The sequence below is a fragment of the Balaenoptera musculus genome, chromosome 3 (assembly GCF_009873245.2).
Source record: "Balaenoptera musculus isolate JJ_BM4_2016_0621 chromosome 3, mBalMus1.pri.v3, whole genome shotgun sequence".
NCBI classification, from domain to species: domain Eukaryota; kingdom Metazoa; phylum Chordata; class Mammalia; order Artiodactyla; family Balaenopteridae; genus Balaenoptera; species Balaenoptera musculus.
Genome location: NC_045787.1, coordinates 28,235,245 through 28,262,900, shown reverse-complemented (window position 1 = coordinate 28,262,900; position 27,656 = coordinate 28,235,245). Strand labels below are relative to the sequence as shown.

The window sequence follows — 27,656 nt, the reverse complement described above, 5'->3', positions numbered from 1 at the left end:
CAACCCTATCACTCTGCAAACAGACGTCTGTCCTCTTGATCTGCTCTAATCTCCTTCTGGTTATTCTCTGCGCCCTCCCTCCTCTCACCTGTGGTCTTATTCTAATCAGTAGATCTGGGTGTAAGGACTCCACATTCCTTCCCACACAGTAAAGCACCTCCGCTCTGTGACAGCTGTGCTCTCAGTGACTACTGCTTTTCCTCTTCATCTGAGCAGACAGCTTGCTTTCATACGACTGAAGTTGCTCAAAGCCTGAATCTAGATAAATGGACTGGTACTATCATTTATAACTCTTTTCTAAAATGAACATGAGAAACTGGCAAACAGGATTAGAAATCGTTCTGTCAATCACCTGATGCTGGTTTTCCTTTTGCAGCAGGAGTTTTGGAATGCTCACGCTGAGGGTGGACTTCCTTCTCTTTTTCTGGTTCAGGAGGAGGAGGGGGAGGAGGGAGAGGTGATGTAGCCTCAGTTGGGGAAACTTCTTCTTTTTCCTCAGCTTCCTTTTCTTCTAATTTCTTTTTCACTTCAAAAGGATGGTAAGAATGGACCTTTATTAGCGGCTCCAGACACCTACTATTTCACTTGAACTAAGATAAACCTAAATTAATATAAAACTGCTCTTACTGAATTAGGGCAAAATTCATGTTTTAGGGCTCTCCTTTAAATCATTCAGACCGTAAAACTAAGATTTGAAGTCTTCTCTGCCTGGTTAGAAATACCGTCTCCCCTGCCTCTGATGGGGATGATGTGTGTGGGTGTGTGGGTGTGCGTGTGTGTGTATCAGGTGGGAAGGCTTGTTAAGGGGGTGCCATGTGTAAAACCAACAATCTAGAAGTAGCTGGTGTGTTGGGATAGAAAAATAAAAAATTACGTCAAAATTTCCAGGGGAAAAACAAGGTGAAAAAGCACAAAGAGAAGGTGAAGAGCGATGTGACAGAAGAGGTGAGGGTCGGGAGGACACGGAAGGGAAAAGAAATGCGTGGCACCGACATCTAGGGGTAAATACATATGAAGCATTTAGAATGGTGCTCAGTACACAACTAAGTCTTAGCATTTCATTCATTCATGCAGCAACTACTTATTGAATCTGAGTTGTGCCGTGAAGAAAAGGAAGGGTTATAACAATAAGGTAAACTACACCAGTACTGTCAGTAATAATAATAATAAGAAGAAGAACAACGTTAGGCACAGTTGTGATTGCCAGAGATACAAAAGTAAAACAAAAGAGAAAAATCACTGCCTTGTGAAGCTAAATAGAACAGAGTAAAAGGGGTCAGGAGTGCTGTGGGGCAGCTCTTAAAGTTCATTTAACCAGAGTGCTTTGCAGGAAAGACCCGCTGAGAAGGTGGCATCTGAGCAAAGACTTGAACAGGTTCAGGGAACGTGTGCTCCAGGCAGAGCAGACAGTCAGCCCAAGGGGCTTGAGGGGCGGAGTAGGACTGATTCCTGAATGTCTAGGCTCCTATCGTTGTTATGGCCTTTTGCCTTTCGGGATTCAGGCTCACCCTTCCCAGCATGCCCTCCCCACCCTCCCTGACTTCCCAGCCCTCCACCCTGGAAACGGCCGCAACTTTACCCCTGTAGCAGGGGCAGTGAATAACTGCACCCATGTATGGCTTTTTTATCCATACTCCCTTTGTCCTCAGATTATTCTTTTCAATTCAGCAAGCCAAGGAGGCTTCATTCTATTAGATTTTTTTTTTCAAACTGGATTTTTTTTTTCTGATTATAAAAGTGATATATAATTATTGCTTTAAAAATTCCAACAATTTAGACAAATAAGCAGAAAGAGAAATTCCCTGTTAAGTCTCTTTGTCCTCCTCCTTCTCCCTCATCAAGGACTGTACGGCTAAAGAGAAAACCACAGGCCCTAAATGGGGTCACTTGCGCTAAATAAAGCCCATGATACCAAACCTAGACTTACCACCTGCCTCAGTTGCAGTTTCTACCTTCTTCAGAAATGTAATTTTAATCCACCAGCTTGGAATTTTCTGGTCAGCACCAATGAGGTGATCTGTCATGTGGGTCCTCTCTATATCTCCCCATCCCCCCCAAAGAAGAGGAAGCAATCTGCATGGTAAAGACCCTGCAGTCCCCTTCCTCCAAAAAGAAGATGTCCTGGCCCAAAATAACCCTTTTTTTTTTTTCCCTTTTGCTAATGACTTCCCTGCCCCACCCTCCTATCTAAAAAAGCCTTCCATTTGTACCGTTCCTCAGAGTGCCCTTCTAGTTGTTAGATGGGACGCTGCCCACTTCAGGAATAGTTGAACAAAGCCAGTTAGAGCTTTGAATTTACTGGGTTGAATTTTGTTTTTTCTTAGCATATATTGTCAGACTCTTTTCTGTGCCTATATATTTAATAATAGACATACTTTTAAAAACAAAAAAGGACATGAAATTCCTAAAAATCTTATATTTGTATTTGTATGGAAATATGTTAATATAAATGTTTCAGACATTACATGAAATTTCTAAAAATCTTATATGTTCTGGTATAATGTTATAAGTAATAATCCTAGTTATTACTTTAAAATGTATATCTCAGAAATAACTAATTTTCTTGTCAACTGCATTATTATGAACTTTCATCAAATCTTTTACCGTGGTCATTTTTAAGTCTTTTGTCATTTACAGACAGTTCTGGGTGTACTCTGATGATTTTGCAAATATGTTCCTATAAAAGGGTTCCATCTTCAAGAAATTCATGGAAAAGACTCTGACAAGTACAGGTTTCTGGTAACTGACTGTACTGCTGAACTGAATGAATAAGCATTTTCAGAACTCTGATGAAAAACTGATGAACTCATAAAAGTGCTAACAAAAGATCAAGATGAAAAAAAACAATTAATTACATGGGACTGAGTGAACTGATGAGGATGAGTATAATTTTTGTGACTTTCTGTCTGAATTTAAAAAAAAAAAAATCCCACAAGGACTCAGAGGCAAAGAATATACAAATCAATTTTCACTGCAAAGTAAAGGAGCTGTTACAGTGGAGGATTACTGGACTGAATGTCAATATTATGACATAGTATGAGTGTGTTTCATGTTTGGTAATTGCAATCATTGTTGCTTTTGTTGTGGTCATCCATGTACAATGCTTGGTGTCAGTCTATTTATCTCTTGTAAAAAAAAATAAAAATAAAAAAAAATAAAGATCTTGAATCAGCTAAGAACACTCAAATAAAAAAACAAAAACAAAAACAAAAACAAAAAAACAAAAAAGGGACAATTTAAATATAACCTGATTTTCCCTACTTAACAGTATATTATGATCATTTTTAAACAGCAGAATATTCATAGAAGTACCGTATCCTTTTATTTTTTGTTTTTAGCTTAATCAGGATGTTTAATACAGAGCACTGGGCTAGGTAAATGTTTATTATTTTAATGACAAAATATTTATTAAAAATAATTAACTGATTGGAATGTAAATCTTAAATAAGTGGCAGTAGAGTCTGTTAATGTAATAAGTGACCAGAATGTAAAATCTTTAGGAAAATGTTGAAGTGAGTCTGATAGCTGGCAAAAACACTGATTCTAATTGGTAGATGTTTGAAGCTATGGCCTAGAATCAGTTTGCTTTTGCCTCCCAATCAAGACCCTAGAGGTTTCCTCCCTCCTCTCAGCCTAATTTCTGAGTGTTAAATAACATGTTAAGCCTCTTATATACTATATGGGTTGATTTTTGTTTTGTCTGAAAGCTTCACATGGGTGTTTTTGGGGAGAGCAGACATTTCGATGTGGATGCTTGTCTTTCTAAGTGTGAGCTCCTGGGTCCCCAAGGTGACTGTGGCTTATATCTATGCACTATTTTAGTGTCAGTTCACCGATACATTATAGTAGTTAGGTCATAAATCTAGGGATGGGAGACAGTATGCTACTAAGGCAGTTTTAGAATCCTTGTGATATTATTAATTTTGGCCATTTTTTATTATACCAAGAAATTGCAGTTGTCAATATAGTCAGGGGTGATTGATAAACAAAAGGGAAAGATTTATTTCTGAATTCATTTCTCAAAGGTAAAATCTCCATTGAAGTCTGGCATTGACAGTATATGAGCCTAAAATTCCTTTCAATAACAAATTCCAATAATACCATGAAAAGTTAATGGGCAATTACTATTGGTTGAATGAAGGAGGAAGGAGGTCGGGATGGTTTAATGTAGGTGAGATGCACCCAGAAGCAGGCTTATAAATAAGTAGTTAATAGTCAGTAAATTCATACCAACACAAGAAGATTTGGGGGGAATAATCTGCCTAGTGTTTTCATCCTAAAAGGATAATTCACTCATTGCTTCCTTATAATGCTGAGGTCAACAGATTGAAATCTTTACCCTTCTCTGTAACATCTTTAATTTTAACTCTGCTATTTTTTTCACCTGAAAACAACCTTTCAGCAAGATGACCTCTTTTGATTAAATTAAATTAAAGTGAAGAGAGAAAAATCTTTTATTTAGAAACATTTGCAGTGGAAAGCTAAAATCACAGGTAGAAGATACTTATAGATGGTATGATCCAAAGAGAAGAGAGAAATTTGCAATCGCATTTTCACTTCCTCCTAAATTCATTAAAACCACACATTTTCGTTACGTAAGCTCAAAATTATAAAGAACTGTAATTACCTTTATTCTCTTTTTTCATTATTTCAGTCATAACCATTTCCTTTACTTTTTGGCACAAAGACTGTTTATCTATGTCAGCATTAATTTTTATCAAAATGTTTTCTGGCTCTGTAAACCATTGCTCCAATAAAGGCCAGTTGTCCAAGAAGCCTAAAATTCTGCAAAACCCAAATGTTATATGAATGTAACATATTGACAGAAATATTAAAGTAACATTAAGCATGATTTATCTGATGTACGTAATGAAAAAATAAGCTGTCAAAAAAAATCTGAAAAAGCGACTTTAAGAAATCTACAGGCAATGAAATACTATCTACTTTAAAGAAGAAATCATTTAATGCTGTCTAGCCATATATTTTGAGGTATATGAGTGAGTAAAAGAAGATTTGGCAATTCTATCATTTCAGGAAACCTTTAGTGTGGGTTCATGTCTCTAAGTGAAGATCTAAGGAAACATCACCTATACTCATAGCAGACTAAACTCTGAACACCCTTTTGATAGTAGCTGCAGCCTGGGCCACATAGGTCATCTACTTTTTTCTTAGAGAAGTTAAAGAGACCTTTGAGTAAGTATAGATGGTTCTGACTTATTTGCTTTACTCAAATATACTCTTGGAATGATTTTTGAAACAGTCTTGTCTTCCAAGAGTAGACATGCTTAATGTAGCTCAAATTCCTCTTCCCTGGTTCATTTCATATTTCTAGAGTTCTCAAGGTTTCAAAAAATTGTCTAATTTTGTCTAATTTTTTTTCCAATGAGCAAATTGCATATGATCAAAAGAAGGTTTTTAAAGCATAACTTCATTTTAGTAACACAGAAGTAGCTTTAGAATTATACTCTATAGTCTGATGCCTAGCTCTTTGACATTCCATGATCTTCATTGGCATTTGCTGAATGAGGGCTGAATTAGGATTCCATATAATGAACTTGTAAGTTCATGTAGCCATAAAGGGAAATGTTGCCTGATTTAATTCTTTTCTTCTCAGACTATGATGACTTGTGCTCTGAATATAAAAGCTAACACATAAATATTTCACTCAACATCAAAGCTACTTAGTTTTGTTTTACCTGTAAAAGACTGAATGCTAAGAAATACATTTTTTTTGCTGGATCTGATGATTCCAAAGTGACTAGTTGTCAGTTTGTTCAAAGGGTAAGAAAGAAGAAGCAAGACATTGAGTTTTAAACTAACCTATGCTGTATTTGATCTCTTAAATTCTGGTCCTCATCCACATCTTGGTTTTTAGCAGCTACACGTTGATTGATGTCTTCATGAGGAGTTTCACTTGAAAATGCTTCAGCTATGTTATGGAAATTACTTAATTAGACAATTTGCTAAAGCAGTCAAAGTTGCAGTAGCACTGCTAAAATGTACTGATACAAGAAAGTCAAATAGACATGGTCCTGCCTTTGGTCCAATATTAATTAAAATGTTTAACAAAATGTTGAAAAAGTATAGCTTTGGGATCAGAATTCAAATTTCCCTTGGAAATTGGGGAAAAGGAGGTAAAATACAACATTAAAGAGGAGCTGTAGTTTTAAGGTAGAGCATCTTCGGACTGACCATGAAGAGATGAGAATAAAAAATGATGGTTTGTCATGAATAACAAATTAGGAAACAATTAGAAAATCAACACCATGCTGTAAAAGCTAAGAATGAAATAGCAGGGTGGCCATAAAGTCAAATATGCAACTTATTTGTGGATATTATATTACAGTACAATAAAGTGATTTATCTTTCTTTCTAGACTTTATGATTTTTCTAGAAGAGACATAAAGGAATATACGACAAGAGACCAAAACCAAAAACGATCTCAACTTCTCTGATTGAGTCCTATTCAGGATTAAGATACAAAGTCCAGAATACTCATGAATTCAGAATAAATGGAAAATCATAAAGAGGAAAAAAAGCCTTGAACTAGATTAAAAGGAATTAGATTACTCAGTCAATGCAAGAGAACATTGAAGAGCGAATTAATAGTGTTCAAGAAAATGAAGGACCTTCACAGGATATAGCAATCAATTGTTCTCCCTTTACATTCATGATAGAAAAAGAGGAAATTACGTATTATAAGTAATCTAGAGATGACTTAAGGTATATGGGAGGATATGCATAGGTTCAATGCAAATATCACACCATTTTATATAAGGGACTTGAGAATCCTTGGATTTTGGTATCTGAGGGGGTTCTGGAATTAATCCCCTATGAATGCTGAGGCAAGACTGTATTACATTATTTTATATTCACAACAAAACTTGTGAAGTAGGATTGTGATTCTAAAATTGTCCCAAATGGCATAGTTCATAAATGACAGAGAAAGGATTTGATTCTATTCAATCTAATTCCAAGCTCTGAACTTCTTTTTTTTTTTTTTTGAACTTCTTTTTAATTTTTAAACTATTTCTTGAACTATACCTGCCAAAAAGAACGCATACATGATTATACAGCTCAATGACTTCCCAAACTGAAAACAGCACCCAGATCAAGAAACAAACATTATCAGCCCTAGAAGCCCCCTCCTATTTCTTTTCAGTCACTATAAGTGACTAAAGTTATCCATCCAGAGCCTGCACTCAAAGCCTCTCAGTACCTCTCCCCATATTATGAACACTGCTGTTCCCTCTCAGGCTGACCAATGGCCCAAGGCACTGGCTAAAAACCCAGGCAGCCACCTATTCTTCCCTTCTGACAAAAGCTTATGCTCCCACACTGGCTGAACCTTCTCCTTAGGTCTCCTGGTCTCCTGCCAGTTGGCTTTGAGTCTGGGCCACGCCTCTCTGCCCAGCCCTGGCAGGACTGATGTTCAGTCTTTGAGCCCGCTTGGCTTTGGCTGCATGAAGGCTGCTTCCCTGTGATGACATTCTTCAGGCTTCCCCATGGACCCCAAGCATTGCTGGTCTGGGAGGAGGAGAGAATAACACCTTTATTTTGAAAATCTGTCCGCCTTTGGCTTATATGACATTACTCTCCCTGGATTTCTTCCTTTCTCTCTAGCTGCTGCTTCTAAACACTTCTTCCTTTGCTCTCCCCATTATTCTCAAGTTTTCTTGGCTGTCATCCTGGGTATTTCTTAAAATACACTTTTCTTCCTAGATGATTTGTCTTACCTTCAAGCCCTTAACTTCAGTACACACTTCCCTCCTGACATCGAGACCCATTTATAGAACTGCCCTCTGAACATCTTAGCTTAAAAGTCCCATAGGTACCAGGTACTTCAAGTTCAACATGCCCCTAAAGAAACTCTTGTGTTTCTTTCCATATTGTCTAAGTGAATGGTATTATCATTCAAAAAGTTGTGCCAGTCAGAAACTTGAAGTCACCCTGTTCTCCCTGCACTAAATTCACAACAAAATGAATGCCCCCATCCCAACTGATCAGTAAGTTCTATAGTTTCCCCTAAATAGCACCTGAAGCTAACTCTTTTTACCTTGTCTCTCTAGCTGACTTAATCCCTTCGTTGCTTTTCAGATGGTGATAGTTTTATAACTCATTTCATTGCTTCCAATCTCACTCCCCTGCCAATGCATCCTCCACACTGCAGCTAGAATGACCATTACGAAAAGCATATTGAATTGCATTAAATCTCAGCTTTAATAGAATTCAGTGACCTCACATGGCTTCAGGATAAAGTTCAAACACTTTAACTTGGGGCAAGACTGTTCAGCTGTCCCCTGCCTACCATCCAGGCTCATTTCTGTCACTCTTCCACACCCTGCTGCCTCTCCGTCCTAATGATAATCTTGCTGTTCTCTAGATGGACCCTGCTTGCGGATCCCCTCGTCCTTCCTCCCTGTCTTGGTCTGGTAAATCTCTTCCTATGCTGGGCTCACCTAGTATAGCATATAAGTGACTATATTATAATAATCAGCTTACTTTTGTTTCTTCTCCTGCTACATTGTCAACGACTTGAGGACAGGGACTTGCCCTTCATTTCTGTACTATCAGTTCCTGGCATGTTATAAATGTTAGATAAATATTTACTAGTGGCACCCTTTTAGCTCCCATCACTCTATAACAGTGTTATCTGATAAGACAGACCTTTCTGAGATGATGAAAATATTCTGCATCAGTGCTGTCCAGTATGGTAACCATTAGTCACATATGTATATGAAATGTGGTCAGTGTGACTGAGGAACTGAATTTTTAATTTATTAATTTTAAATCATTTAAATAACCACCTGTGGCTATTGGCTGCCGTGTTGGAAGTACAACTCAATACTATAACTCCTTGGTTCCTTAGCTACAATTTCCACTAAATTCTTTGAAGGCAGGATCCATTTCTTCTTTATTACAGTATCACCAGTGCCAATCACAGTGTCTGGCATTTAGCAAGCACACAATAAATAATGAATGAATATGTGAATGAACAAGATATTTTTGAAGGATAGAATTTCATCTGTCCAAAAGAATTCAGGTGGGGTCTTGCTTAAGATGAGGAGAGCAAATTGGCAAAGTGATCTTTCAATGGCCATTCCAATCTTATATTCTAAAAAAGAAAAATCTTAAGATATGTAAGAATCACACTTTATCTTAACTTAAAATACTTGAACATAAAAGCTGCAGATAGATTTTCAAAGTTGTGGACATATTTAGCCTACTGAGTTCTGACCAAAACAAGTAAGAACTATAAACTCAATGATTTCATACTAGTTTTTGTGATTTAGAAGAACCTAATCTAGTAGTTGGCTCAGTTCACTTCAGACCTAGAATATATATGATTAGAAATACATATAAAAATAAAAAAATTAATTGTGCTTTAACACTAAGTTCTGAGGGTAGATAAGTAAGATTATTTATGTGTATATGTACAAAAAACTTGACAAAAAATAATTCTCCCTGTCATAGTGAATAAAGGGCATTTCTGAGGCTAGTTATAAGTAAGTGGTCTAGAATTAAGAAATTAAACTAGTTAGATGCTAACATCAGCTTTGATAAATTTTCCAGAACCATTTGTCATGTAATTTTGATAGGGAATTGAAAGAACTCAAACTGGATTGAGTAGATTTCTTGAAAAATTTGTGCCAATTGGTTTCCTTCTATTTTTTGAAACACACAACAAATGTTTCCTAGGGATCCTCAAGAGAGTAGGCAAAACTTCTAAGGCCCTTGTAGGATTATAATCAGCTTTCAGGGACCGTCTCACCCACAGGTCTTTGTGTGTACTTAATAACTCGTCATATCTTGAAAGCAAGTCAGACTGATTTGAGTTCAGGGCCTTATTCTGTCAGTAGATGGCCATGGATTGCAGTATTCTTTGCCAATCGTCAGATGATCCTGAACAGGGATGAGAATTTGGCTGAACAAGCAGAATCATCACTACTGTCAGCATAGCTCCCTTGTATGGAGAGAAGTAAATTCTCCCTTTTGAGATCTGATGGACAGCATCCAGTTTAAGCTACTGGGCTCAACAGCTGAGGTCATATCTAATGGCTTTGTCATTTTATTTAACTAAACAATGAAAGGAAGATCTCAAAATTATACAAACTCAAAATAAGGAAGAGTGTGACCTTGGACGAGTCAAGTGCTCATGCTTTAAATTTCCACCTATAAATAAAGGCACTGGAATAGATGATCCCCTAAGTCTCTCCTAGCTCCGAATGTCATTGTGTTAGTAGTAACAGCAATAATGAAAGAATGATGTTACCATTTGTTAAAGGGCAGTTTTTTAAAAAGGTAAAATCAAGACACTCAAACAAATGTAAAATGACATCATCTAATTTTTCAAGTAATGAGGGAACCAGTAAGATGTGATGTTACAACTAGTACAAATGACAATCTGAATAACAGACCCATTTACAGGTAGTCAGGAATGCTGAAATAGATGGTAATAGATGAAAGACTGGTTACTGTGTATACAGCAATGTAATATTTGGAATCATCTTTTCAAATTATAGAAATTAATTTTATCTTAATTAAATCAAATTCATTTGCATGTCCATGAACAAGAATCATTTGAATTACTATTAGTCTCCTACAATTTATAGTTACAGAAAAGCCGAGTCAAAGCCAATGAAAGGCATAGACCCCTCTGAAACCAGATACTCCTCGGAGTCCAAAAGACAATACTCAACCTTCTATTGAAAGGATATCCAATAATCTTTTGTTCATTTCAAGGTCTTCCACTTTTTTTTCCTAGTGGATACTATGTGCCTAGTATCATGTACCAGATTCTATCCTAAATGTTTAACATTTATCTCATTTAATACCTGTGATATTGTGATATAATAAGAAATGTATATTTGGACTTTGGCTCCTGACACAGAGCTCTGAAAATCCTTGTAATTTCCTGAGTGATAGAGGTAAAAGAAGCATTTTTTTTTATTCATAATATGCCCCTTTCAACTTTATCTGAGTTTATGCCAAAGAGGTGACTCTTGGATGGTAGGACCCTGTTGCCTGAGAAACCAAGTGACTCGAGGGCTAGAACTTTCAGTCCTACCCCCTGATCTCTAAGGAGGGGAAGGGACTAGAGACTGATCACCAACGCTCAATGATTTAGTCAGTCATGCCTACATAATGGAACCCCCATAACAACTCTAAAGAAGGGATTCAGAGAGCTTGTGGGTTGGTGAATGCACCCATGTGCCAGGAGTGTGGCACCCCCCCCCCCGAAACTCCATGAGCATAGAAGCTCCTGAGCCTGGGACTCTTCCAGACCTTGCACTATGTACCTCTTCATCTGGCTGCTCATTTGTATCCTTTATGGCATTCTTTATAATAAAACAGTAATAGTAAGTAAAGTGTTTCCTTGAGTTCTGTGAGTCATTATAGAAAATTATCAGACCTGAGGAGGGGTCATGGAAACCCCCAATTTGTAGTCAAGTCAGACAGGAGTGTGGGTAACCTGGGGATCCACTACGTGAGACTGGCATCTGAAGTGGGGAGAAGTCTTGTGGGACTGAGCCCTTAACCTGTGAAAACCTGTGATAACTCTGGGGAGTTCGGGCCAGAATTAGCCTAAATTATAGGACCCCCAGTTGGTGTTTTTCAAGAATTGGAGAACAGGGTGCTATGGAAAACCCACACACCTTTGGTGTCAGAAGTGTTGTGAGTAAAGAAACAGTTTTCCTTTAATATCCAAAACAATACAATGAAGCATTCTATTATATAGGATGTGAAATGGAGGTTTAGAAGAATGAAGTACCTTTCCCAAGGTCAAATGCCTAATAACCTGGAAAGCCAGGGTTCAAGAATGTGTGCTTTTACCCATAACCACTGAATTTGTGGAATAAAGTAATGTTTTCATTTCAACAATGAAAAGTAGTTAAATAAACCATGAATCTTGGCAAGACTATTTGACCCCAGTGTGGAAGGACTGCAGCCAACTGATACCTGCTCCTCAGTTAACACGCAATCCAAGGGAAGGCTGTTACCAGATGCTTGCTCGCAGCACCAGTGTGGTTCATGAACTTCACTTTGGGTGGCACACCAAGATGTACTAGATAGCTACAAGGAGCTCCTCCACGTATGCAAGCCTCGAAAAGGAGGGCGCCTCTGGGCCAGGGGAGCTGCCAATTTGATGGAAGGGTTGAATGCGATGCTTGTAGTCGGCATGGAATTCTCCACGAGCTCCAGGCTTGGGCTACAGTGCTGAACACTGACGGAAACCCAGGAGGCAACTGTGCTGTACTAGGTAATTCTTTGGAAGCCTGAAATGGATTCTTTATTATCCACTTATAATTGTAAAGGGCCTTCTCCTGAAGGCCCTGAATGGGAATATTCACCATTTCAGGCAAAGAAAAATAAAGAGCTCTGAATTATAGAAAAGAATATTTTAAAAAAGGTGTCCAGCTTACCCATGATGTCATTCATGCGATTCAGTGAGGAATTATCTGAAATATCTAATAACATGACAAAATCAAATGCAGAAGGGGGAAGAGGCACTTCTCTGGAAGTTGTAGGGTCAACAGCCAATGTGGATATTTGTGATTTCTTTCCCTCCAGTTCTATGAGGTTTCTGGTGCAGCCTGTGAGGGCTTCCTCCAGAAGCTTCGCTTGGTTTAATGTCATTGGAAAGCCATCCAGGACCCAGCCTTTATGTATAGGTATCTGACTAAATTAGGAAAGGACAAATCATTAACATTTTGATAGACACAAGTCCTTCAGAAATAATAACACAGTGAATCTCGCCTTTATCTTTCTTTCAATTTCACAGTAACCTCCTTCTGCATGAATTTTATTTCTTTACAGCCAAAATTAGGTTTCCTAATGTACCACAATCGCTCCCTTGCTCAAAATCCTTCTGTGGGTCCCTGCTGCCCTCCAAATCTATTCTAGAGGCCATAACATGGTATTTAAAATGAACTGGCCACAACTTACTTCCTTATAACTTCTTCTCTCACAATTTTGAACCATTCACTTTGAACACACCAATCTCCTCACTGTTATGTGAGTATAAATTGTACTTCCTAGCTGTGTTCATAGGCTGTTCCTCTTTAAAACCTCAATTTCCTCATCTATACAGCGGGATAACATAACACACCTCACAAGATGCTGGTGAGGATGAACTGAAATGACGCATTTTAAGAACCCAGCACAGAGTGTAGCATGTGGTGGATACTCACATCGCCAACCTGGAAATTTCTTCCTACCCCACCCAATCCAGCAGGGAGTCATAACAGCCTGATCTGAACTCCTCTGGACCCTCATTCACTTCACCACACGATTTGTAATTCTTATATTTCTTGACAGAAAAATTCAAGTGGGTCTTCTTTATCTCAGTTAGATTATAAGTTGCTAAAGGGCACGGGTCATTTCTTTGGTTTTTGTACTCAGTGCAGCATCCTCTATAGAGAATAGGTGCTCCAAGAATTATTTTAGTTCTTTAAATTGGAAAAAAACTTCAACTTTGCTCTTCCAAAACCCTTCAATTATGTAAGATTAAGATTTTGATTTTTGGGTAAAAAGTTATGATTTCATTTCTTTCTCCGTTAAAACTCATTTAAACAATTAGAATCCCTTTCTAAAGGCTTGGAAGTCTGCTTTGGTGCCTGTACATGATCCTTCTATCAGTGTGGCAAGGAAGAAGGGGGAAAACCAAAGTTCAGAGAGGTTTTATTACTTGTTCAAAGTCATAAAATTGCAAGTGACCCCAAATCCAGTGATCTTTCCGCAGTATCAAGCTGCCTTCAGGTCACTGCTTCTATTACCCCTACTAGGCTATGAAGAGCAAGGAAAGCCTACATTTTGCTTTTATAATTTGTCCAGAGTGTGGTAAGCATTCTGCACAGAATGAGCTTGTTGATTCATTGGCCTCAGCTAGAGGAGAGAAATTTCTTGAGCACTTTACCAGGTCTGAGGGACCTCTTCTCCCACCTCCAGTCTCAGGAGCTACTTCAGAGGGAGGAGAAGGTCAGGGCCACACTTGTCACGCTGTAGTGTGAGGACACCAGGCAACAGGGAGTGAGGAGACCTGGGCTTTGGCTCTGGCTACGCCACTAACCAGATACGTGACTGGATTGCCTAACTGAGCTGCCACGTGCCTTCCTTTCCTCACTGAAAAAGGAGGACATTTGGACTAAATGAAAGGATGTCAAACTGATGACAGTTCTCTAATGGTGCCTCAAGGGCAGAGGGGATGACGGTAGTGGTGGCGGTGGTGGGAGGGTAGTGGAGTTCTGGGGAGGGGATGTAGACGCTCCAACTTCAGTGAAACCACAGCTAAGATCTGCTTTATAGCTGATGCTTTTCGTATACAATTTTCTTTGAACAAGGACTCCCAAGGCTTATTCCAGTACTGAAAAATGTTGCAACTATTAGAATGACTCCAGCTTTGAGAATAGCATCACTGTGGCCCAGTTTCTTCAGTGTTGCATTCAAAGACTAATCAGTCCAAGATACATTACAACTGAGAGGCAACTTAAATCTTTAATGAGGTCTCTTAAGAAAACTCTAAAGGGGGAGTCCATTCCAGATGCCCGGCAAAACTTCTCCCAAACTTCCTGTTCTCACATCTCTCAGTCTTAACGTTTCCCAGGTAGCACAGCTACCCCAAACCCCTCACTCACTCGAAGCTCTGCAACACCCTGCAACAGGAGCCTTGTTGATTCCTTTTTCCAGCCTGTTCAGCCTCATTTCTTTATTACACGGATCAACAGAACCCCTATGGATTCTTTTAATTTCTCTCTTTTCTGTATTGTAAAGGAGGGCTGAGGAGAATCCTCTATCCTTAGAAAGGAGGAATTACAATATTATAGCCTACTTAAATTTTTTCTTTACCCTTATTGCACATCATCTCTGTGCTATGCATATATGTGAGTCCTTGCCTGTGCAACCTCTACTTTCTCATGGCCTTCCTACCCTTCACTGCCCAGCCTTTGAGTCACAGGGGTCACTTCCTCCTCCAGAAACACAAAATGAGGAAGCACACTGGCCCGTGACCACATAGTTAGGGTCTCCCTTCTCCAAAATCTGTCCCTTGGCTTTTCCAAGTATCTAATGTCTCCTTGAATTCCCCACACGGGATAGAACTTAACCTGAATTCACATCTGGGTGAATGAAGTCAAGGTTGGTGAAGGGTGGGGGGGGAGTGAAATATAGACATGTAAATCACAAAATTTATCTTTATCTTGCTGTGTTTACTTAGGTAAATTCATTAGATGCTGAACATAAAAATATTTCTGTGTTATTCTTTATACAACTCTATTTGATAAAGAACATATTAAATAGATATAAAAGAGAAAAGTGTGATAACATACTTAATAGCATTTACCATGATGCTGACTAGCAACATATCAGATATGCTCCTTCCTTTCTTCAGCAACTCTTCTGATTTCGCACCAAGCTGAGCACGCACAGTGAGCTGTGAAAATAAACAATGGTAGGGGACAGCTGATTTAAAAGTCAGATTCCAAATATTTGGAGGGAAAAAAATTAAATGGTCGTGTTCTCTGGTGAAGACACTATCGTTTAGCACAATTTTGGAATCAGCCAAGCGTTTAAGGAAAATGTATATGCAGATTTCGGGGCTCCTCCTCCGGCTCCATCCTTTCCAAGATCTTCCTCTTTAATTATCAGCTGCTCTGGCATCCCCAAACTTCATTCTCTAGTATCTTAAATCAAAGAGACTAGGGCTTTCTGCTCCGGTTCTAACCACTCATGGCACGTAGATGCGGCATGTCCTCTGGGGTAACTTGCATAAGCCTGGCTTTTGCCCACTGAAGTTTTCTTCTGTCAGTGGTCAAATCCCATATATTTTCTGCCTGGTTTTTGCTGTTTGCTTTTTTGCTGTCTGCTTCAGGCCCTCAGATAATTAGCTTTTGTATTTTGTCCAGCCTTTGTATTGTTATCTGTAGGAAGGCTAGTCTAATTAAGCTACTCCACATCCACAGGAACATCCCTAGCGCCTATTCTGAAATAGAGTCAGTCACCAGAGTGAGCATTTTATAAGTCAAATGATACTCTGTCTCTACTGAAAACCCTGCAAAGGCTCCTCCTTTACTCCCAATGTCCTCATCATTGCCTATAAGGCTCTGGCTGCCCTGATTCTTCTCCCTTTCCACTCATCTCTCTAACCTCATCCCTTCTCTTCCCCCACCTTGCTGGCCAACCACCTTTCTGCCTCAAGACTGTCGTCCAGCTATTCTGGCAGCCTGAAATGGTTCCCCAGATCCAGTGGGTGATTCTTTCAATCTGCTTAAATCTCACTCTCTCAAGGTGATCTCCTTACCCTACTTTTTCTTTTCTGATGGCATCATCACCATCTAATGGTTCATATAATTCATTTATTTGTGTGTTTATGGTTTATTATCTCGTTCCATCTTTTAGAATGTAAACTCCATAAAGTCCAGCAACCCTGTCTTTTTTGTTCACTGACATATCCACTCTGCCTTTACAACAATGCATGGAACAAAGTATGCCCTTTGAACTGAATTGAATATGGAATTTGGGGGATTTGTAACTCAATAAATGTAAATATAAAAATATACTTAGTTTTTCTGCTAATTTACATTTAAAATACACAGAGTAAAAATTATAAGTCCCCCTTTATCACTTTCTCTAAACCCATTTCTCTCCCCATAGGTCACCACATGTACAGGTTGCTGTATATTCTTCCAAAACTTTTTCTATCTTTAAGCAGTTTTGAAATCTAAAATACTATGGAACTGGTTTCCTTGATGAAACAAACAATAAAGGTAATCAAATATACTTTTATTTATTTCCTTTAGTTTTATTTAATAAAATCCCACTTGATTAATCTGACCGTTCTATTTGATGATCAAAAATGTTTCCAATATACAGTAAAACAATACTATATATAGAAATATTAGTTTTCATCAGAAGCAATAGCCTGTAGATTGTTGTAAATATTTTTTCAGGGATTAATAAAAAATTCTGCAGAGTCAACAGTAAGTCTAAGGATAAATTCTGGAAAAAAAATCTTTAAAGGTAAAGAAATTGTGAAAGGAAATAAAAGTCATAAATTAAGTGGTAAAGAAAAATACATAAATATAAATTTGGCATAAGTCTAAAATTTTTAAAAGCATGTGTTTACTTTCTTACCTGGCAAAACTGAAAGCAATTTCCACTGCTTTAGATTCAAAGAATATTAAGAATATAAAAAATATCAAGTAAATTCAGGTTTAGCTAATTTCACCATCAGATTTATCTTAAACCAAAGAGGAGCACATTGCTATTTCATTTCATTTGAAGATGAAAATGCTGTGAAAAGGCTATGAATCAAAACACATTTCAATACACTAGTAGCCAAAGTTAGGTTATAGTACTTACTTCAGAGAAACTCTCACTTGCTACGACTTCTTCAGCTTTTGGTGTTTTTCTAGTATTGGTACCTAGCAATAGAAAAAGTGGTAAGAACATACTCCGGTATTTACAGCTAACAACCATGTTAACATTTGACCGTCTATGGCTTTGGACATGTGGGTTATTGGATTCAGCTATGCCTGAGATACTCAGAGGAAAGGAGTAAAAGCATCAGCACAGCATGGCGTTTACCTTCATTCCGCAACGTTAAGTCCTGGCCACTGTGTGGTTTGGTGTTTTCTACTTCCTTCCAGTACGGCTCACTCAGAGCAATATCATTAGAAATACTTTAACATAGTTTGGGTTCTCTTTTCGGAAAACAAGCCAAGATCTCAAGAGAAGTCATTAAGATGTTAATTTGTTACGTTTTTACTTTCCTGGATTATCAAGTTGTAGGTAACAAACACTTCTGAAAGTGGAAAACTCTAGAAGTCAGAGGGTTTTTTAGTTAAATTCCACAGAAAAAATAAGTTTTCAGAGTCTGTTTGTAATTTACTGGACTTCTCTAATAGAATGTGTCACAAAGTATACTTAGATAGTTTAAAAAATCAATTAAAATTATCTTGTAAGACACAAATAATTGAAACAAGGGACAGGTTATATTCTTTTAAAGTATGTGAAACTTGACTGCTCTGGTGGAGTTGCCTGCTCATAATAAATGTGCACATTGTCCAAAGGTGATAGCAAGAATGGTGATGGCACAGAAGCAACCGATTTTATGCTAGAATATGAGGCAACGATTGAATGTGGCAAAGCCTTACTAGCACAAATAGAAAAGATATTTAAGATTTAAAATTGTTTTCCTTCAATGGTTCTACCAAGGATCTGAAGGACTAAAGCCCAGATCCTAAGGGAGGTAACGTTTCATTGGGTTTGGGAAGCTTGGTTCTATTTGCTTTGCCCAAGGCTGGGAAGAAACTTAGCTTTATCTAAGGAACCACCGCTCAGGTGGGTGGAAGAGACAGAGTCGCAGCCTCCCTCATCACAGTGAACAAAGCAGCAGCGTGCAGAGAGCACAGCAGTGCTCCCCCCAGCTGCATAGGTGAGAAGAAACCATAAACTACTGTCTGCCTGCAAAGCCAGGAAGAGTGACGATGATTTAGCCTGGCTGTTTTCAAAACCACAGCAAAACTGAGCAGCTACTTGAAGGGGTGTGAGAAGATTCCTTTGAAATTGTCATCTCTTACCCCCAGTTGTAGACAGTGGTTAGGGACGTCTGGGTTTATCTTGCTGTCTCTGTCACGTGACCATGTAGACAGGCGTGCCTCCCTCCCCGTCTCCCCTTTCTTTCCCTGAAAGCTGGTCTGTGCTCACGTCCGTGTGCTCTTACTGTTCATCTATCCGTCTCTCTCATGAAAATGATGGATTATTTGTTTCGATATCTTACTTACTAAGTCTGCTTTTATCTTCTGTTTCTGGTAATGCTTCAGCTGAAAATACATTTTGCAGATCCTTTGGGGAGGAAACACACGCGAACACACATGGAGAGATTTTAACATTGTCATATTTTAATAACATTCTTAATTTTATGTCTATAAGTAGGGTTTAAAAACATAGACTATTTTATCTAAAACATTAATGATATTAAGAAGAACTCAGTGAGTTCCGGAAGCAAACAAAATTTGATCATTGTACTTATGGAAACACATAGTAACCCATGGTATAATCTGTCTTTCAATTTCTATGTAAAATAAAGCAACTGCCATTATGAAAGTATAATGGGAGCTGAGAAAGAGGTAGAGTTTATGGAAAACCACCTTAGAAAGAACAATCTTAGAGGTGTCAGTCATAGCCAAAAGGGAAATAAAGGAAAAACATGTACATTATCTATCACCCTATTGATTAGAATACAGAGTACCACAACAGAGAAGAAGAGGCAGCCCACCGTGAAGAAAAACTCTCCCAGTTATTTCCAGAATCACGTTTAAATGGTATTTATTTTGCAGCTCATGCAAATGACCTGGATTAGATTCTCCGCTAATTTATTCAATTTCAGAAACAGGATAAGTCAGGGAAAAGAGTACTGGATTTAGAATCTGGGATTCCAATCACAGCCTAGCCGTCAACAAGCCTCTGACCCCAAGCAAATCAACTCATGCTTAGGGTTTCTATTGTCTCCCTTTAAAATGAGCAGGTTGGACCACACCATGATTCTCGGGGGGGTGGGGGGGGCACATTCTCCTAATTCCTGCCCTAGAATCTTTACGTAATAATGTAGCAAGATGCAACACTGATGGAAACGGTAATGCAGGTAAACCGTAAGAGACCTTCCCCTACCAGCCACCCCTCAAAACTGAGATCTACTAGTCTAGATCAGAGGTCTGCAAACTATGGTCCCTGGACCAAAATCGGCTGGCTGTTTTTACACAGTCTTTGGGCATCACTCCACAGGATAGCATTGTGAGGACCAAGCCAGGCGCCCCCCTCGCCCTCTGTCTGCTCCTCTCCAGCACCCTCCTTGGCTGCTGCCCAGGACTGGCATCAGGGCTGCATCTACGAGATGGGGACTTGCTGTTGGCCACTGTCAGGCTCTCGGGAGTGGAACTCCATTCTGACAGCTGGTGACATGGTGAACTCGTCCAAAACACTCATACCTCACCCCTCTCCAAGCCCTCACAATTGGGCCCCTCCACCCCTTTACCAGCTTTACCAGCTGGTGGCTCTTTCCTCAGGAGAATGTCTCCAGCTGATGGTAACTGGGCACAAAGTCAGCCCACCACCTGGGATGGCCCACCTAGGCCAACTGATGTGTGTGTATGTATGTGGGGAGTGGAGAGGGGGGTTGAAATTTTCTCTCATTATGTAAGTACCTATGTAATATCCTCAGTGTTGCTTCTGGGCCCACAAAACTTAAAATATTTACCCTCTGGACCTTTACAGAAAAATCTGACAACCTCTGGTCTAGAGGATCTCTTAGATGCCATCCAGTTGGAAATCTCTAATGTACACGGTGAAGAAAAGAAAACTAAAATCTCACTTGCCTGGCTTTCTTTACTACTCTCTTGCCTAACTGGTAGAGCCTTTTCTTCGGCTGCTTTCTGAAGGGCTCCGCTGATCTTCTCATTGTTGTGAAATGCTTGGATCGCTTCTTGGACGAGAGTGTCAATAGAAAGTACCTGAATAGGAAAGCCTAAAATACAAATGACAATTTTATTAATAACTTTTCATTTAGGAAATTGACATCATTGTTCTTCTGTGCTGGCTTCACCCTTAGAGTACGCTCTTCAGGGTGCCCCAGCAGTGTTTTTTGGATCAAGCTGGTTTTTTTACTATGGCAGTAAAATTCACATAACATAAAATGAATCATTTTAACCATTCTAAAAGATGCAATTCGGAGATATTTAGGTCATTACAATGTTGTCCAATCATCACCACTACCTTTTTCCAGAAAATGTTCATTACCCCAAAGGAAACCCTGTATCCATTAAGCAGTCACTCCCTATCTCCCTACCCTTACCCCCAACAACTAATTTGCTTTCTGTCTATGGATTGGCCTCTTCTAGATGTTTCTTATCCATGGAATCATACAATATGTGGTCTTTTGTGTTCGACCTCTTTCACTTAGTATAATGTTTTCAAAGTCTATCCATAGCACATAGAGTACTTCACTCCTTTTATGGCTGAATAATATTCCATTGTATGGATATATCACATCCTGTTATCAATTCAGCAGGTGATGAACATTTGGATGGTTTCCATCTTTTGTCTACTATTAATAATGCTGCTATGAACCTTCCTGCATATGGTTTTTTTTGAACACCTCTTTTCAGTCCTTTTGGGTATATACCAGTGGTGGAATTGCTGGTGTCATATGGTAATTTTTTATTTAACTTAATGAGGAATCACAAACTACTTTCCATAGTGGCTACACCATTTTACATTCTCACCAGCAATGTATGAGAGTCCGACTTCTCTATATCCTCACCAACACTTTTTTTCCAATTTTTAAAAATTATACCCATCCTAGAGGGTGTGGAGTGGTATCTCATTGAGCTTTTGTTAGGCTGCCTTTTAAAGAGGTCTATTTAACCTCTCAATAATGACTTACTGTTCTCTGCCTTGGACTGTTACAAGACAGACTGGCCTCAGTGACAATTTTGATTTTTCCAGTAAAAACAGTAAAAGGTAAGTATTAGTGAAGAAAAACTAATTAAATAGATGGAAAACTAAGATTTCACTTCTAACTGAAAGAACTTCTAGATAAAAAGCCAAAAGTTCATGAAAGGGAAAGAACTCAATCAATGTGAAGAATTAAAACATTTATAATTTTAAGTTGATTTCCTGTCTTTCTTTTTTTTAATTAATTAATTTTTGGCTGCGTTGGGTCTTCATTGCTGTGTGCGGGCTTTCTCTAGTTGCAGCGAGCAGGGGCTACGCTTCTTTGCGGTTCCCGGGCTTCTCACTGCAGTGGCTTCTCTTGTTGCAGAGCACGGGCTCTAGGTGCGTGGACTTCAGTAGTTGTGGCTTGCGGGCTCAGTGGTTGTGGCTCACAGGCTCTAGAGTGCAGGCTCAGTAGTTGTGGCACATGGGCTTGGTTGCTCCACAGCATGTGGGGCCTTCCCGGACCAGGGCTTGAACCCGTGTCCCCTGCATTGGCAGGCAGATTCTTAACCACTGCGCTACCAGGGAAGTCATGATTTCTTTTCTATTTGTGACAAGTTATTACTTTCCTACTTCATCTATTGGTAAAGTAAAATCTATGATGAAAGTTTAAGTAAAGTTTGAGACATTATTTCTCTTTATACTGTGCATCATAATTATATAGCAAGCTCATATATCCGAGTTTCCCTGGGACAGTCCCAATTTATGAAGCTCTACTCCTAAAAGTGTCTGACTTGGACAATAAATTATGTGATCACCCTATTACAAAATTCTTGATGACAGAATTTCCCAATATATTTGCAGATTCTCATGTATGTTTTCTACAGACATAGCCATTTGCAGCTACAGTCATTGTAAATAGAATCCAATAAAGGAAAAAAACACAAACAAAAAAGAAATTTTACTTTTCTCTAGAGACTTTAGAGCAGTAGTTTTTCCACTAAATGTTTTCCCCAACACGCATCCTTTTATAGCAAATGAAGGTAACTCAGGTACTGTTGATTCAACTTGAGGAGGAAGAGAACTTTCAATTAGTCTGTGAATCACATGGCCCAATATGCAATTGTTGGAGGGTGGTAAATTATCAACCATTTCTTCTGGTAAGGTCCATTCTCCAACCATGTTCTGCAAAAATAATAATGAAACAAACAAAACAGAAATATTCTTAAAAGTGGAATTTAAGTATGTAGGAAATATGAAAATTGAAAGTAAATACAAATTATAGCAAACAAAAGTGAATCAATACTTTAATTACATTACATAAATGAGTAATAACATGAATAATACTTTCATATTAGACAGTGAAAAATGAGCTTCCCATATAAAAGTAAAAGAAAAAAAAAACCAAGCCTCTAAAATACTTAACAGTTTATGAAAGTAGGCATATTGAGTTGAAACAAATTGTAATGAAAGTTGAGCATTAAGACACTTAAATTGATATTATCGGTAGAGAGATAAAAGACAGTAAGAGTTATTCGGCTACCCTATGCAAGTACTAAGCTTAGTTTTACATATTTTAAAGTAAGATAGGTAAAAGAGAATTTTCATGCCCAATATGTTGTCCTCTCAGTTTACTATGTTCGACTTCCAGTTTTTTTGGTTTTTTTTTTAACATCTTTATTGGAGTATAATTGCTTTACAATGTTATGTTAGTTTCTGCTGTATAACAAAGTGAATCAGCTATACATATACATATATCCCCATATTCCCTCCCTCTTGTGTCTCCCTCCCACCCTCCCTATCCCACCCCTCTAGGTGGTCGCAAAGCACGGAGCTGATCTCCTTGTGCTATGTGGCTGCTTCCCACTACCTATCTTTTTTACATTTGGTAGTGTATATATGTCAATGCTACTCTCTCACTTCGTCTCAGATTACCCTTCCCCCTCCCCATGTCCTCAGGTTCATTCTCTACGTATTACTCCGCAATAAAAAGAAACAAAATTGAGTTATTTGTAGTGAGGTGGATGGACCTAGAGTCTGTCATACAGAGTGAAGTAAGTCAGAAAGAGAAAAACAAATACCGTATGTTAACACATATATATGGAATCTAAAAAAAAATGGTTCTGAAGAACCCAGGGGCAGGACAGTAATAACGACTTCCAGTTTTTTCACGTTTCTTGCTTAAATGATCAAACAATTAGAGGGAAAGAAAAACAAGAACAAAAATTGTACAGTCCACATTCTCTGACCTCTGTGTAATAAAACTAGAAATCAATTTTAATTTAATTTTAAAAGTTAAAAACAGTCTTTTTGAGTGATTCTTAGATTAAAGAATAAATTAAAACTATAAATGTCTATAAACAACAGATTAAAACAAAACATTAAAAATAATAGATTAAAAAATATGAGATGGGATCAAACTGTACTCAGAGGAAAATTCATAGTCCCTTAGCCTAAAATGCTTTGATCTAAAATAAAAAAGAAGGAAAATAAATGAACTAAGCATGAAAATAGTAAAAGACAATTTAAAAATAACCAAAAAGGAACAAGGAGGAAGAAACTCATGATAATGGAAGTTGACAGAGAGCAAAACTATTGAGATACTTTTTATTAATGTATTTCTAGAACTTATCCATACTAATCATAATGAAATTGCTACCAGTTCTGAACAAAGGTGAAGAATAGCAAGTAACAATTTTGTAACATAGGAATGAAGGCAACAACAGATTTTAAGGAGACTTAAAAATCCTTAAGAAAATATTATGTACAACTCTACCATAATAAATTTGAATTTATTAATGTATGGTAAAAATGATATTTTAAGAAAGTACAAATGATTAAAGTTAATGTAAATGGAATATTTGTAAAGGTGAAAGCCATGAAAGAAATGAAAACGTTGTCAAAGAACTATACCTAGCAAATGTGACGACACTGATGGTTAACAGAAAAAAACAGAAAATTTTTCATTCCTTAATTAAATAGAAGTTTAAATGTTATTTAAAGTCTTCTGAAATATGGAAGAAGATAGAAAGCTTTCCAGTTCACTTGGCAAGACTAACAAAACACTGATACCAAAAAGGTGTCAAAGATAATTGACAAAGACAGCTTCCAAAAAGAAAATGACAAGTCAATCTCATTTGGAAATATATTGCAAGAATCACGCATACAATATTGACAAAAACAGTCTATATTAAGATAAAATAATTATATTAATTGACATTTATTACACACTCAGTATATCTCATATATTGTTGTTTTCAGGAATTATCTCAAATGATTCTCACACAACTCTCACATAAGTATTATTATCTTGCCAATTTTGCAGAAGAAAACCCTAAGAATTACAGAGGCTGTTACTTGTCCATGGTCACAGTCAATTGTAATGGCAGAGCCTAAATTAGGACCCAGGCAGGCAGATTCCAGAACATGTGCTCATAACCTCTATACTATATTGAAGTTGTCTCACCATGACTGAATAAGAGTTATTTCATGAATACAAGGAAGGGTAAATATTAGAAAACCTATTATTATATCACATTAATAGGTTAAAATAAAAAAATACAAATATATGATAATTTTGACCAAGAAGCATCTGATAAAATTCAGAATTCATTTCTAATGAGAAAAAAATTTAAACAAAACAAATCTCTTAATATGTTCTGAATCAAAGATGATTTCCCTAACATTTTTACATATCTTACCAATATGTAATGGTGAACCAAAATGAACAACACATTTTTCCATTAAAGGCAGGAGCAAGAAAAAGATGCTCATCATTTACATTAATAGTCACATTATTCTGGAAGTTCTAGCCAATGCAAATAAGATAAAGAAAGAAGTAGCAAGTGAACATATCTACCAAACAGAAACAGACTCACAGACATAGAGAACAGACTTGTGGTTGCCAAGTGGGAGGAGGGGTGGGAGAGGGAAGGATTGGGAGTTTGGAATTAGCAGATGCAAACTATTATATATAGGATGGATTAACAACAAGGTCCTACTGTATAGCACAGGGAAATATATTCAATATCCTGTAATAAACCATAATGGAAAAGGATATGAAAAAGAATGTATATATATACATGTATAACTGAATCACTTTGCTGTACAGCAGAAATTTACACAACATTGTAGATCAACTACACTTCAACAAAATTAAAAAAAAAAGAAGAAGAAAAAAGAAGTAGCAGTGTTCCTAGAAGTAACAGTTGAGTTCCTGGTGCAGAGGTAGCTGCTGCAACCTGAACCTCTAGTGCTCCGTGGTGGTGACAGTTGTCTCATCAGAACTTGCTGTGATGGTTCTGATCATTTTCCTTGGAAGTTTAACCTTGAGCCTGGTTCTTGAATCTACCTACTGATTCACTAAACTACCCAACATATTTTGAATGTGTTTTCTGCTTACTCAGCATAAGTCAACTTTTTTGCTTGCAGTTAGAAACTTTGACAAAAATCATTGGAATTGACAAGAAATAAAGAGAGAGCCTATATATAAACAGCCTCATATTTCTACTGAGGAGTGTAAGAAAAATGACTTGAATAAAGGGAAAGTCAAGAAGGTCCACTATTATAAGCCATTTAATTCTTCTCCAAATTAACCTGACTTAATGAAATGAAACAAAAGTGCTAGTGTCATTTTTGTTTTCCTTCAGGATGATATCCAAAATGGTTCTAAAGTTGAAGCAGAAAAAGAATTGTAGCGGATAAAAACATTCACTTAAAAACTGAAAAAGAAAAGTAATATGGGAGTGTTGCCTAACCAGATATTAAAGCACTTATTAAGAACAAAGTAATGAAAAGAAAGATTTGAAGAAACAGGGTATTCAGTGCACAAAAATATAAATTCTAGAAACAGATCTAAGTGTGAGTAAGAATTTAGTACCTAGTGAGATTTATATGTCACATTAGCAGACAAAAATTTAGATTATTTTACAACTGGTATTATCTGGTTTGGTGCCTGAATTTATGATATGAGAACACAAGAGATAAAGAAATACTTTTTGAAACAAATAAAAAAGTATTCATAATAGGTTTTTCTTTTAAATTGGTAGAATTTATTAGTATATACATATATTTGTCACTTCTATACAAACTACCCTTTACCTGTAAAATTTATTTTGTTTTAGTTTAATGCCTTTGGTTTTTCTAACAACTCTGTGCATAATAATTACATGCATTGTTCAAAATTAGGTAAATACTGAATTGATTTGCATAATTATTGATTATTATGATTGATTACTTGTTTCTGCTTTCATTCATTGGAATCATTTATACTTCTAACTAGACAAGTGATAATTATTCTATGTAATGTGACAATCAGAAAATAACCAAATAAAAAATGGAAGCCAGAGAAACTGTGCTATTTTAAAATTAAAAAGGCTGTAAGTCCAAGGTCAAGTTTAAGTGGAAAGTTTTGAATGTTCTAATGATTTTTGTGCTATGCAGTCATTTAATTCATTCTGAAGGAAACAGTCTGGGACTTAAATCAGATGACCTGGGTTCCCATAATAGTTCTCCTACTTACTTGTTTTGCACCCTTGTCAATTCCCTCACCTTTGTATGATAATAATATCTATCTCACAGGGTTGTTGTAAAGATTGAGTGAAAGGCTTGTGTAAGTAGCCTATGTGACCACTGACTTTAAATGCTTAACTAGAAGTTCTCAGGCTGCTGCTGCAGGCACATAGTAGTGCCCTAAAGGAGGGGTGACAGCAGTCACATTTCTGCCCAAAGGGAAACCACGTCCAGCTTGTGCCACAATCAGAAAGGCGCACTTCCTCACAAAGGGGTCAGAAGAAAGCCCTATTCTATCACTGATTAGTTGTAGAATGTGTCCAAACACAATGGGATAGAATGTTGACTGTGAAGAGAACTGAATGCTGAGGTCAGGGAAAGGACTGAAGCCTGACCATTGGAGATGGACAAATCGAGGATTTGGTAGAACACATTTTACAGCATCACCTTAAAGATACAGTTGTGAAATTCCTAATAAGACTAAAGATAAAGGATAAGTAAAGGGAAACATGTCAGGTTGGAACAAGAACATGATGAGGGAAAAGGAAGTCAGGAGAACTGAAAAAAGAAGGAAATTAGACCAGAATAAAAATGACCAGTTTAACGACAATGAGCTAAAGAGATTTTACTAGTTCATTAGTGAACAGGAACAGAAATTTTTACCCGATCCTTATTTTATATGTTTTTTATATATAATTACATTAATTATATGA

The 27,656-nt window shown here is 37.5% G+C and overlaps 1 protein-coding gene across 1 annotated transcript in view; it reads right to left on the bottom strand.

The window, feature by feature from the left end:
* Nucleotides 1-27,656, bottom strand: part of SPEF2 (sperm flagellar 2) — a 176,676-nt gene that overhangs the window by 90,322 nt on the left and 58,698 nt on the right. Inside the window, exons 10-19 of the mRNA XM_036847598.1 lie at nucleotides 22,398-22,617; nucleotides 20,369-20,521; nucleotides 19,948-19,965; nucleotides 18,783-18,821; nucleotides 17,359-17,420; nucleotides 15,327-15,430; nucleotides 12,426-12,682; nucleotides 5,821-5,929; nucleotides 4,628-4,785; nucleotides 353-526 (exon numbers count right to left, since the gene is read on the bottom strand). Coding sequence (XP_036703493.1) covers nucleotides 353-526; nucleotides 4,628-4,785; nucleotides 5,821-5,929; nucleotides 12,426-12,682; nucleotides 15,327-15,430; nucleotides 17,359-17,420; nucleotides 18,783-18,821; nucleotides 19,948-19,965; nucleotides 20,369-20,521; nucleotides 22,398-22,617 — 1,294 coding nt within the window. The remainder of the gene's footprint in view (nucleotides 1-352; nucleotides 527-4,627; nucleotides 4,786-5,820; nucleotides 5,930-12,425; nucleotides 12,683-15,326; nucleotides 15,431-17,358; nucleotides 17,421-18,782; nucleotides 18,822-19,947; nucleotides 19,966-20,368; nucleotides 20,522-22,397; nucleotides 22,618-27,656) is intronic.